The sequence below is a fragment of the Elephantulus edwardii genome, unplaced genomic scaffold (assembly GCF_000299155.1).
Source record: "Elephantulus edwardii isolate Elephantulus edwardi_28Jun2011 unplaced genomic scaffold, EleEdw1.0 scaffold00003, whole genome shotgun sequence".
Taxonomy (NCBI): Eukaryota; Metazoa; Chordata; class Mammalia; order Macroscelidea; family Macroscelididae; genus Elephantulus; species Elephantulus edwardii.
Window position 1 is genome coordinate 16,970,522 of NW_006399753.1, and position 13,222 is coordinate 16,983,743.

A 13,222-nucleotide genomic window follows, 5' to 3' on the forward strand; every position below is an offset into this window, starting at 1 on the left:
ACAGAAGACAAAACTTAACCTAACTGGTTTATATTTGTTGTTAGGTGCTGCTGAGGCCAGTACGACTCATTATGACCCTGGACCTTGCCCTGTCTTGTGCCATCCTCATAGTATATTTTTTAAATTCTTCAAATAACCTTAGCAAGTGATGAATAAAAAGCATTAAAAATAATTTCTTGGATGAATAGGCATTATAAAACCACACTCAGGGAAGTCTTCATAATACTACAGAAAGACATTTTAAGTTAAATTACACTAAGTTAAATAACTTAGTTTAACATTAATGTCTGTAGACATTCAGTATTAGGTAGATATATTTTTGGGTAGTTTGAAAGCCTTGTGTAATTCATCTTAATGCCATTCATCATACTTTTTTAAGAGTTACAATACAGTTTGGTGTATCATTAAGTTGCATGATGTGATGATGGGATATTATATGTATATGTGCATGAGCAGGTAGGTAGGAGGAGAGAAGTAGAGAGAGAATGTAAAAATTAAAATGAAAATAAATACCACTGTTCCCTTATTTGAATTGTTCCTGATTACTATTTAATAGCAATGAGAGACAGGGACTAGCTGAAATACATTGCTTATAAGTATATCACGCTGTATGAAAAGGGATCAGGAATATATGACAGTCCAGTCGGAATTCTAAGACTCATTCATTGCTGTCTGGACTCATAACTGACCCTCCAGTGAGTTGTTGGAAGCTGTAAATGGCACAGGAGGAGATGGTCCCTCTTTCTCCTGAGGTGGATTAGTGGATTCAAACTGCCAGAGAAGCTTGCCCCTTGGGGTTACTGGTTCAGTCCACTATGGATGAGGCTTTAAATAGAACTAAAATTGCTTTGGCTGAATATGTCTCAGAGTAGGGTGTGGAGGGGGGTGGGGCTGGGAAAAGCAACAAAATGTAAGGATTGGAGAAAAACAGACATTTCTCTGAAGTTGTGTGACTGTGTGTATGCGCTTTCATGCATGGAAGGTATGTGTGTACTTGTTTTACTGCTGTTTGCACCAGAGTGACTTTCTAAAAGATTTTTAGAAAGAAGCAAAAACTTAGTATATGAGTGTGTTAATAAAAAACTCTTCATTGCTGTCAGGTTGGCTCTGAATCATAGTTGACTTTCTAGTTGGCTTTTGGAGGCCGTCCACGACACAGGAAGAGATTGCCCATCTTTCTCCCACAGAGCAGCTGGTGGATTTGAACCTCCAGAGAGGCAAGGCCCCTGGGTTAGCAGTGCAGCTCTGTGGATTATGCCACCAAAGCTCCCCAATAGCGGTGATTAATTGGGCACCATCCCCTTGCCATCCCAAACCCATAAACCCACTGCTATTGAGTCAGTGCAGACTAATAGTGACCAGATAGTGCATAGTAGAATTGCCCTGTGGGCTCTGTAATGTTGGATTAGCTATAGAAGCCAGTGGCCTGCTACATCTTTCCCCCTCGGAGCCTCTCTCTGGGGGATTCCAACTGTCTGCCTTTTGATTAGCAGTGGTATCACCACGGATGCTCTTTTTTTCCCTTATCATACTGCTGCCCCCTCTCCCGTGTCAGCTGCCACACCGCTGGCCTGCAGGGATTGGCTCATCACCTATAAGTAAACTAGATGCCGGTCTAAATTTTAGTAATGAGTCTGCTCACGTGATAAATTCTTCAGAATGTTAATGAGGCGACAGTAAGAGTTCTTACAAGATTGAAGTAGAAATTACTTTATATAATTTACATATTACAATAATCACATATAAATGCTAGGTAAAATGAGGTAATTATGCTCATGTTGTCTTACTGGTCTTAAGAAAAGCATGTATTTTTTTAAAAATAAAGGGTTTTCTTGCATTTATGCACCTTTTAAAAAGAGCTGTCAGTTGGCATTTACTAATTTTAAGAGTTAATTCCCTTGCTATTTATAAGGAGTGTTTTCAGTTTGTCTTTCAAATGTCAGTTTTTCTACGTATATTACTTACCATTTAAATTTATTTCTCTTTTTTTAGAAGTACTACTGCATAGATTTTTGATCCTCATTTGGTGCATGTGTGATTTTATGGTATTTTGTATGACTTATTTGAATTCTTTTACATCCTCCATGGTTTGCATTTTAAGTTTGAATCGTTTAATGTGCTGCATAGAGCAGGGTTAAGAGCTGTTATACGTAGGTTCGCTGTGAGTTGTAAGCTGCAAGCTACTCAACAGCACATAACAGCAACAACATACTACTTAGTATAAGTTTCACTTTGCTCCTTTGAACTTTGGTTCTACCAACAGTCTGAGTAGGCATTTATAATCAGGATTATGGGCAGCTGAGACTTAAGCCCCTAAATTGTTAAGTCCAGTTATGGTTTGTATTGACAAGTCTATTTGCTGTACATTTTTGAAGAAAATATTTGAGTGGGACCTTCATCATATATTAGGTGGCCAGAAGATCAGAAACTGGATAATTGAACTTTGAATGACTAATGAATCATGTGAGTAAATGATTTTGAATTTTCTCCTTGATTTGTGGTCTTCTGCACACAGGAAGGGAAAGGCTGTCAGAGGGTTGTTAGCACCTTCAGAATTGCCATCGCTGTGAAGGTTCAACAGTAGAGCAGGAAGCAAGACTCCTATTTGTTTGCAAATTCAAATTTGATTTTAGACCTTGTCTAGTGTGGTGAAAGTGAATAAAATATTCAACAATGAAAATATGTAACAAGTTTTATGAAATAGTGATTTAAGAAGAGAGATTAAAGTTAAATTTTACAGTAACTCCAACCTGTCCTTCCCATTCACTGTATTGATGTCTTATTATCAGTTAACATAATTTTTATTTGATTGAACATTTCCTTTATGAATCAGCCACCAGATATGTATCATAAATATAGGGAGCTGTGGAGGCCTAGCAGGGAGCCCTGGTAGCCTAGTGGTAAGAAAATGCGATGCAATCCCAAAGACATGCTGTTTGAATCTGCCACCTGCTCTGTGGGAGAAGGATGAACATTCTTCTCCAGTGCCATGAATTGCCTCAGAAGACCTGCTGGAGGGTCAGCTGTGGGTTGGTTCCAACTCAACAGTACACAACAAAAGAGGCCTAGCAGCAAGAAGTTGTGCAAAGAACCCAAAGGCAGGTAATTAGAATCCACCAGAGCTACCCTTGGGAGGAAGATGAACAGCTTCCCCTGTGTGATTTACAGCCTCTGAAAACCCACTGGGAGCCAGTGTGAGTTGGTTCTGACTTGATGGCACTTAACAACTACATACAAGTAATATTGATTGCTTAATATAAGGTGATGTTTCTAGTAAATTCTTACTACAGAAATCAATTATTTCTGAAAAAACAGTGAAAAAAGCCCTGAATATTTTATTGACTTCTTAAAAGTCGGTATTTTTTTCCCAGCTCCATAGACATTTAGAGTGTTCTCTACTTTGTAAATTCCTAAAGATTTTCGTTTCATCTCTCCAAATTACAAGAAAGAGAAGCTTAGAATTCAAACTGCTATATTTTTTAAATTAAAAGATCAATTGGGTAAGGAAAAAAGTAGATGAAAAAAATGTATCTTTTTCCTCTTCCCCTCTCAATTCTAAAGGTGTTCTGGTGGCCTTAGTGGTAAGGAGTTACGCTGCTGACTGAAAGGTCTTTGGTTCAAATCTCTCAATGCTCCAGGGGAGAGAGATGGGTAATCTCCTCGCTTATGATTTATAACTTCTGAATACATGTTAGAGGATCAATTAATGAGTCAGTTCCAACTGGACAGTATATGATCCAGAATGGTCAGAGGTGGCAGTACTTTATATCTTAATATAAAATAGTATCTCTGTATTTTACGTTGCTTTGTGTGGATTATTTTACTAATACTTTGTTCTTAAGGCATACTTCAGAACGTTTCTAGTTTTAGAAACAGCAAAGAAAATGGTCTGTCTATAAAGAAATTGTTTTTGGAAGCTGCTCTTAGAAAACATTGGCTTAAGTAAAGTAAGGATTTGATAGTTTCATAAATAAGATTAATTTTCTTAATTGAATAAAAAATGTGATCTAGTGAAAGGTATATAATAGGCCTAAGGTTTAGGAAGACTTAATTTTATTTTCAGCTGTGCTGTTTATCTTTCCTTCATCTTAAGCTCCTTTTTTCCTACCCATACAAATCACTACCTACATCATAGTTGTATTTGAAAATAAATGATACATCAGGTATGTGATGAGAAACATTGACTAAATAACAGTAAAAGTCAGGGCAGTTCTGTAAAACCTACATACCTTTTTTTCCACAGAAAATGGATATCAGTGTCAGCTCACTTAGCAATAAGGAAATCAGCTCCACTGAACTTGAGTTGCCAAAAGCGTTTCTAACCACTGTATGTGACTGTGAAGTGTGCATACTACTTACTTGCATGTGTGCTTATTTTGAGACTTTATTACTGTGACAGTTATGATTTGTTTTAGGGCCTGTGCAGCCCTGAATTGAGGAAATGGTGTCTTAAGTTATCTGGCCCACTCTTTGGTAGATTTTTGTCAACCTTGTCAGAAGGAAAACATCAAGGCTAGGAATATGAACGTGCTGGGGTTTTGTTGTTCATGGTGAGAAGATTCTTATTATTGACATAATTGTTTATAGTTCGGTTTCTTATAGGTAAATTTTCCAGAGGTCAGTCAGTTAAAATCTGGATCATTTTTCTTAGTCTCTTCAGTTCTTTTGCCTAATGTTCACTGCCATCGATTCTGACTCACAGTGACCCCTTGTGGCAGAGTACAACCACCCTGTGGAGTTTTCTTGGCTGCAGTCTTTACAGAAACACGTCACCAGGTCTTTCTCTCAAGGGGCCAGCAAATGAGTTCAGACCGCTGGCCTTTGGATCAACAGTGGAGGATGGCTCATTTAACCCTTCCTCTGTCAAGGCTCTTGCTTTGCTTTTCAGAACTTTTGAGTAGCCATCCTCCCTGCCCCAACGCCTCAGATACAACTTTAGGGTTTGTTGTTACTACTTTTTGAAAGATTAGTACCTGCTATAATTAACTGGCTAGGATTTACTTGAAAAGAAAATGTTATAAAATGGCCTTAAACAGAAGAACCTCACTTCTGTGCCCTACGGGAAACCTGGCACCTTTGGCATAGAACTGTTGGAGATGAGTTCATGGCATCTTTGTTTTCCCCATAGCATGATGTATTATGAAGTATCTGCATGTATGAAAGGTATCAAGTATAGACTACTAGGTAGCTAAGCAACACAGCAAATCCAGTAGAGGAGATAACTAAAGATAACCCAAGTCCCAAGAACTCATTAGCTCAAATATAGGAAATGTCTTGCTTGACCTTCTCTGATGCTCTCTTTTCAAAATGCTTCTTTCCTTTAAGCTCCACAGTGAATCCTCACTTGTTTTAGGTTCTCCTGTTTCTTGTTCCTGTCTTTGTCTTTCTCTTTCTAATCTGATTTCCCCCTTTCGTTAGGTAAATACAGCCTAAAAGGTAAAATTGTAAACTTATATAGCACATATACAAAGCTGCTGCTTAAATGTATTTTTATTCCTCAAATAGGAATATTTTTATTCCCCATTTTTCTATGTATCATGCCTCTTAGTTCTGTATTTTCCTGAATAGGTGCTAACTGAACTATTAAGTGAAAGTTCTAATGTGTTACACTATTCTGATCATTAGAGACATATTTTTATTCAGCTTTACTTATGTGGTAATTATATAGTATTGTTGTGGACATGTGCTTTTTAAAGTTTATTTTTAAAAAAATTTTTTATACTGATTCGTTTACAAAGTTCATATACATTGTTTTTTCACATTGGATCTTTCCCATTTCCTTCACCCCCTCACTCCCTCCACCCATCAAAGTGTTTGACCCTATGATTAACCCCCACCTTCCTCACCCCTCTATTCTCCCCCCTCCCTTGGACCATTATACTCTTTTCTACAATAATGGTCTTATACAGTATTTGTCTTTATTGGATTGAATTAGTTCACGCAGCATAATGTTCTCCAGTCCCTCCCAAGTTAGGTAATAATTTTCCAAATCATTGCTCCTATATGCTATATAGTATTCCATAATGTGAATAGACCATAATTGCTCAATCTATTTGATTGTGATTGGCCATTTGGGCTATTTCCATGTTCTTGTGATGGTGAATAATTCTGCTGTGAAAATTGGTGTACAAGTTTCCGTGCCTCAAAGACTGATCAAAACACAGTCAGTAGGTCTCCTGGAGAAGGAAAGGCTGATGGAACTTAGACCTCAAAGAACAATGGACAAGTGTTTTCAATGGATGAAAGAAAAATACAAATAATTGAAGGAAACTATAAGCAGAATCCTAGAAGAACTTACAAAAGCAATATAAGACAAAGCAGAAAAAAACAATGAAGCATTAGAAGCCATAGCAAATTAAGAAGCAGCATTTCATAATAATAAGAGCAACATTTCAAAAGTTGTCAACATGTTAGAACAACAGATGAACAGAATTAGAGAAATGGAACACAGCATCAGTGAAACAGTAGACAGAGCTTGCAACACTGACCTGATAGATAAAATCAGACACAAAAAGTAAAATGAAGAACACCGAAGAATAATGTGAGGCACTATAAAGAATAGCATAAGTAGAATTGAAATTCCAGAAAAGGAAGAAGCAAAAAAAAAAAGACACTGAAAAATTGTGGAAGAGTTACTGGAAGAAAACTATTTAGGTATCATGAAAAATGAGAAAATATATGGCCAAGAAGCTGACAAAACCCCAAATTGAATAGACTCCAAAAGAAAAACACCAAGGCATACCGTAGTCAAATTCTGCAGAATCAAAGACAAGGAGAGTATGGGAAGCAGCTAAAGAAAAACTCAAGAGTAACCTACAAAAGAAAGCAAATAAAATTAAGTTCTGATTTCTCAGCAGAAACTATGTGAGCAAGAAGATGGTGGAATGGCATATACAGATCACTCAAAACAGCTGCCAACCGAAAATACTGTACTCAGCAGAACTATCGACCAAGAATGACCGAGCAGGACATTCTCAGAAAAGCAGAAACCAAGGGAGTTTGCAAAAATAAGACCAATGTTACAGGAAATACTAAAGGAAGTCTTTATCACAGAGACACCACAGAAAAATGAACGGATCAAAGTAACCAGAATAAACATAAAAAAGAACACAATAAAATTATAACAATAAAACCTTCCCTCTTGATAATCACACTAAATGTGGATAGTTTGCACACACTAAGAAAAAGTGAGAGAGTAGCACATTGGATAAATAACAAAACCCATCCATATGCTGTCTGTAAGAGATATACCTGAGAAGTGGAGATGAAAACAGACTAAAAATCAAAGCTAGTGGTGGAAACTAATGACTGTTTTAAAACAGCGGGAGTAGTAATATTACTGTCTGATAAAATAGACTTTAAGATAAAATCTAGCATAAATAATAAAGCAGGACGCTATATAATGCTTAAAGGGTCAATAGAACATAAACATAATACCTATGCACCTAATGATAGAGCTGCAAGATTCACAAGATAAATGTTAACAGACTTGAAAAAAGACAAAACTATAATATTAGTAGGAGACCTCAATACACCACTTTCAGTGAAAGATAGGGCCACTAGAAAGAAACTCAACAAAGAGTTGAGTTTAAAAGATGCACAAGAACTAAACTATATAATGAATCAGATCAACTTTATAAACATATATAGGGTAATGCACCCTAAAAAAGTCCAATATACATTCTTCTCTGCATGCCTGAAACATTCTCCACACTAAATCATATCTAAAGCCACAAAAGGAGAAATTGAGCAGGCCATTAAAAAAACAAAACAAAACAACTCAACAACAACTAAAAGCCCTGAACCAGATGGCTTTACCCGTGAGTTTTACAGAGATCTGTAACTAATTCTAAAGAGGTTATTTTAAACAATAGAAAAAGAAGAAATACTCTCAGATTCAGTCTATGAAGCAAACATAATCCTGATACCAAAGCTAGGTAAAGATAGGACCAAAAACCCCTCAAACTATGATGAAAATAGACACAGAAATCCTCAACAGGATCCTAGCCAATAGAATGCAACAATTTAGCAAAAGAAGTAACAAAAAAGACCTTGATAAATGGCAGAGTATACTATGCTCATGGATATTGTTTTTGTTGTGTGCTGTCACGTCAGAACTGACTCATAGCTGACTTTCTAATGGGTTTTCAGAGGCACTTAAGGGAGGAGATTGCACATCCTTCTGTGAAGCAGCTAGTGAGTTTGAACTGTGCAATCCCAGTATGGATACCAACACCATTCTTCAATAAGATGGAAAAGGCAATTTCTAATTTTGTCTGGAAAGGAAAAAGACTTTAAAGTACTACTGAAAAAGTAAAACAAAGTAGGAGGCATTACACTCCCTGACTTCAGAACTTACTACACACCCATAATAGACAAGATAGCATTGTGACAGATCAATGAAATAGAATTGAGAACCCAGATATCAACCCATCTACCTATGGACAACTGATCTTTGACAAAGAGATGAAATCAAGTAAGTAGAGAAACAGTCTCTTTAATTAATGATGCTTGCAAAATTGGACATTCATCAGCAGAAAACTGAAGCAAGATTCGCACTTCAGACCATGCATAAAAAAACATCTGAAGGTGGATCCGAGATGTAGGGGTAAAACCCAAAACTATGCACATCAGAGAAAAAATGGAAATAACACCTAGAAGCCCTAACCTATAACATGAATAGACTTTGAAACATACTAAAAAAAATCCCTTCTAAAAATAAAATACTTTATAAATTCTGGATATAAGTTCCTTATCTGATATGTCATTACCAAATACTTTTTCCCAGTCGGTGGCTTCCCCTTTTACCCTGTTGGAGAAGTTTTTGGATGTGCACAGGGATTTGATTCTTAGAAGATCCCATTCATTTACGTTATCTTCTCCTGGTTGTAGGTTTTTCAGGATGCTTGGAAGACTGTTTATGTTGGGATTTAGGACTTCTAGCGTTGTTCCTAGCTTTTCTTTAATGAAGTTTATAGTCCTTGGGTTTAGTCCTAGGTCCATGATCCACTTTAAGTTGTGCATCAACATGGAAAAATAAGATAGGTCAGTCCAAAATGGGCAAAAGATATGAACAAATGTTTCATCAAAGAAGAAACTTAGGTAGCTAACAAACACATGGAAAAAATGCTTAAAATTTGTATCAACAAATGAATGGATAGAAAAACTGAGGTATAGACACATGGTGGAATACTACACAGTACTGAAAAACAAGTAACTCATACAACATGGGTGACCCTGAAGGACATTATGCAGAGTGAAATATCTCAATCACAAAAGGACAAATAATGTGTAACTCCATTGTTATAAAACAGGACTGACATGGGGGTTGTGGGAAAACTAAGAAAGGAGAGGATAAATAATGACCACTGCATTGGACTGGATGAAGGGAAGAACCGTTTAAAAGGAATATATGATTAGGCATTATTTGTATGACAACAGTCCAGAATAAGAGGTGTACAGTAAGTGGACTACTGGACTACAGGATTGGTAGGTGGGGAGGAAGGAAATAATGCAACAATAAATGAATGAAAGTCCAACTTTTCTATAAACTTTTATTAAAATCACAATTTTAATAAAAGAAAAAAAATGCTTAAAATCACTAGGTATCAAAGATACAAATCAAAACAGCAATGAGATAGCATTTCACTCTAGCAATAATAGTAAAGTTCAACAGGGCAGCAAACAACAAATGCTGGAGAGGATGTGGAGAGATTGTAACTCTCATATATTTCTGGTGGGAGTGTGAAATGGTACAACCACAGTAGAAGGCAGTCTGACACTTCCTCAAAAAGTTGAAAATAGAGATACCATATGACCTAGCTATCCTACTACTGAAAATATACCTCAAGTAAATCAGAACTGTGACACAGACAGATGTATATACACCCAAGTTCATTGCAGCATTATTCACAAGAGCAAAGAGATTGAAGCAGCCCACGTGCCTATCAAAGAATGGATTGAGAAGCTGTGATACATTTACACGATGGAATATTAGGCAGCATCCAAGAACAATGAGTTTATGAGATACTACATGAATGGATGAGTCTGGAAGAAATGCTGAGTGAAATACCTTATTCACAAAAGGGCAAATACTGTGTAATACTGCTGTTACAATAGGATACATATGGAGACGGGAGAACACGAAAAGAATGGATAGATAGTGATCACAGCACTGGAATAGGTGAAGGGAAGTATAATCTGAAAGAATAATTAGTCTTTCTCTCTCTGATCTCTCTCTCCATATATATATACACACACACACACAAGTATTTCAAAGTGAAATGGAGGAGGAGGGAGGAGAATGTGCATGGATAAATGAAAACAAATCTCTAAGATTTCTGCTAAATCATGATGTAAATTTAAAAAACAGTATAAGGTGCAGTGTGTACACACATGTGATAGATAGATAGATAGATAGATAGATAGATAGATAGATAGATAGAGTCTTAACTGAAAGAAATGAGTTTTGTAACTGAAAAATACAAATTTTGTAACTAAAGTCTGTTAAGTTCAACATTAGATTAAAAATACTTTTCCAATAAATTTACTTGGAACCACAATCGACACCTACAGTATGAGCTGTCAAGAAATTAGGAGACATATTAATTGGGGGAAAATCTGTCAGTGACCTCTGTAAAGTGCTCAGGAGCATGGATGGCACTTTAAAGAAGAAGGTGCGCCTGATCCAAGCCATGATATTTTTCATTGCTTTGGGGGCATCCAGAAGTTGAACAATAAGGTAGACATTTTGGCTTTGAATTGTGGTGTTGGTAAAAGAGTATTGAATATAATATAGACTGCTAAAAGAACAAACACATTTGTCTTAGAAGAAGTATACCCAGGGCTCTCCTTAGAGGCAATGATTATCTTAAATAAGCTCTAATTGCCTTAGAGGTAATTAAAGCTATAACAGTTAATATTTTATCTCAGATTCTTTGGGCATGTTTTCAGGGAAGACATGTTTGGAAATGTAGAGGATCAATGAAAAAGAGGAAACCCCTTACCAAGGTGATTGACACAGTGATTGCAACAGTGGACTTAGACATAGAGGTCATGAGGATAGGGCAAGGTTCCAATCTGTTGTTCACAAGGTTCTTGTGAATCATAGTACACTTGACAGCACCTAACAGCAGCAATATCGGTGAGATTTTATGTATATTTTTAAAGTCATTTTGTAGTGCCGTCTTAAAGAAGAGTAGCTGTATTTCTGATAATGTAATTTCTAGTTTCTTTAATGTGTTCAATCTCATAGATACAAGAACTTAAAAAAAATTTCACAGTGCTATGGAATCCTAAGTTAGCTTGTAATGAAAACTTTGTTTTCTTTCTAGACTTAAATGTAATTACAGCTATACCAATTAATATTTTTCTGTATGAATAACACTGGGTTTACTAACCTAAAGGTAATTTATGCATAAATTCTGATATTTTCTATCAAACTCTGACATGCTTTGTAAATCTGCGGGTATTGTCTTGACTGCAATACAAGAACATCATGCTGTAGTAACTAATTCTTTCAACGTCTTTTTTTTCCCTTTGTAGAAAAATTGGAAGCTCCACCACCCACCCAAGGACAGCTGAGATACGGTAATAGTGCTAAACTTGTAAATATTTTTTCATCTCTCTCTTGGTCTTAGCATGTGTCATTCATCAGAAAATGTCAGTAAATTAAGCTTTGCAGATAGAGGGGATATACTGAAGAACAAAGCCTATAAACTTGGTTTAAGAAATATCACAATATAGAATATTCAGTACCCGTTAAAACTGATTTTAGATATATTGTTATGATATAGAAATACACATATGAAAAGGTTTTCTTAATTCCCATGGGAAAGAAGATATTTTTCTTTGGGTTGTAGAACTAGGATAGTTCTAGGCTGGTTGGAGCTGTTCTCGATGGAGTACATTTTTCTGAGTATTTGCAGTAATGAGAACAGTTCACGTAAACTACCAGCAACAAGAACCTTTTGATGCTGCTTGTTTGCTTCTTAAAATTTTAGTATGATAGGAAAATTTTTTAAGTCTAACACTGAAGTAATCTAAAACAGTTTAGGATTTTGTTATAAAGATGAAAAAGGGGAGCGGTGCAGTGATTTCAATAGTTGTAAGTTAAAGTTAAATATTAGATTTGTTTTACTATCAAAGCTGAATCACAGGAAAATGCTTTTCAAATAATATTGAGTAAATCACAAAAGTAAGATTAAATTACACACTGGAGAATAAGCATATTATTTTAAAAACCAAATAAAAAAGTAGCTAGAACGAATTCTGCCTGACCCCCTTTGATGAGGTGGAAGGTAATTTTTATTAGAAATGAGTAACTATTCTCAAATACCAAAGTAGTTTAAGAGTGCTTTAAGGTCCAAATCCTTGAAGATTATTTTCCTCAAAATATCTCAGATTATTCCTATTATAATAGAGATAAAATACTGTTTTACTATGGGTCGGAACTGAATTGGTGGGCACCTAACAACAGCAACCTCCGTGAAACTGTCTGCATCCTATTAACGAATTTTCAAGTTTATAGTCATATTCTATATGTATATGGCTAGAATCCTTGAGGGTTAGCCACTGGGTCTAATTTGTCTTTGTATATCAAAAAGCAGGTGGAGTACTCACTATATACTCCATTAATGCACTTGGTAGCAAAAAGAGGCTAGAGGTTCCAGTCCTCCCAGTAGGACATTGGAGAGAAACATGGTGATCTACTTCAAAAAATTTTGTTGCTGTCGTTTGTTAGGTACCATTGAATTGACCAATTCTTAGTGACTCTTAAATTCAACAGAACAAAAACCATTCTGAATCCTCCACCATGGTCTTCATCCTGCCCAAGCCCATTGTTGCAGTCACTATGTTAATCCAGCTTCCGTTTTTCCAAAGTGGGCCATTGGGAACCTTGTAGAGCACATTCCTGCTCTGACCACATCATCAAGTCTTCATGAGTTGAGGTATCTCCGTGGCAACTGATGTGGGTTTTGCCCTCCACCTGAGCGTGTTAATTTAATTTGTTGATAATTACTTTTGTTTGGTAGATTAAAGAGAAATTTTTATTTATAACACATTTGTCTAGATCTAAACTAACATAACATCCTGTCTAGTTCAACCTGGTTGTTGTAGCAGTGTACTTTGATTACACTGACTAAATCTTTACTACAGTAGCAGTTAATCTAACCTTAATTTAATAGACTTACCATCACACAAACTCCAAATTCTTAAAATG

At 36.1% G+C, this 13,222-nt stretch overlaps 1 protein-coding gene across 1 annotated transcript in view; it reads left to right on the plus strand.

Annotated features, from left to right (window-relative positions):
- Positions 1–13,222, plus strand: part of TMEM65 (transmembrane protein 65) — a 56,126-nt gene that overhangs the window by 18,238 nt on the left and 24,666 nt on the right. Inside the window, exon 2 of the mRNA XM_006879307.1 lies at positions 11,545–11,589. Coding sequence (XP_006879369.1) covers positions 11,545–11,589 — 45 coding nt within the window. The remainder of the gene's footprint in view (positions 1–11,544; positions 11,590–13,222) is intronic.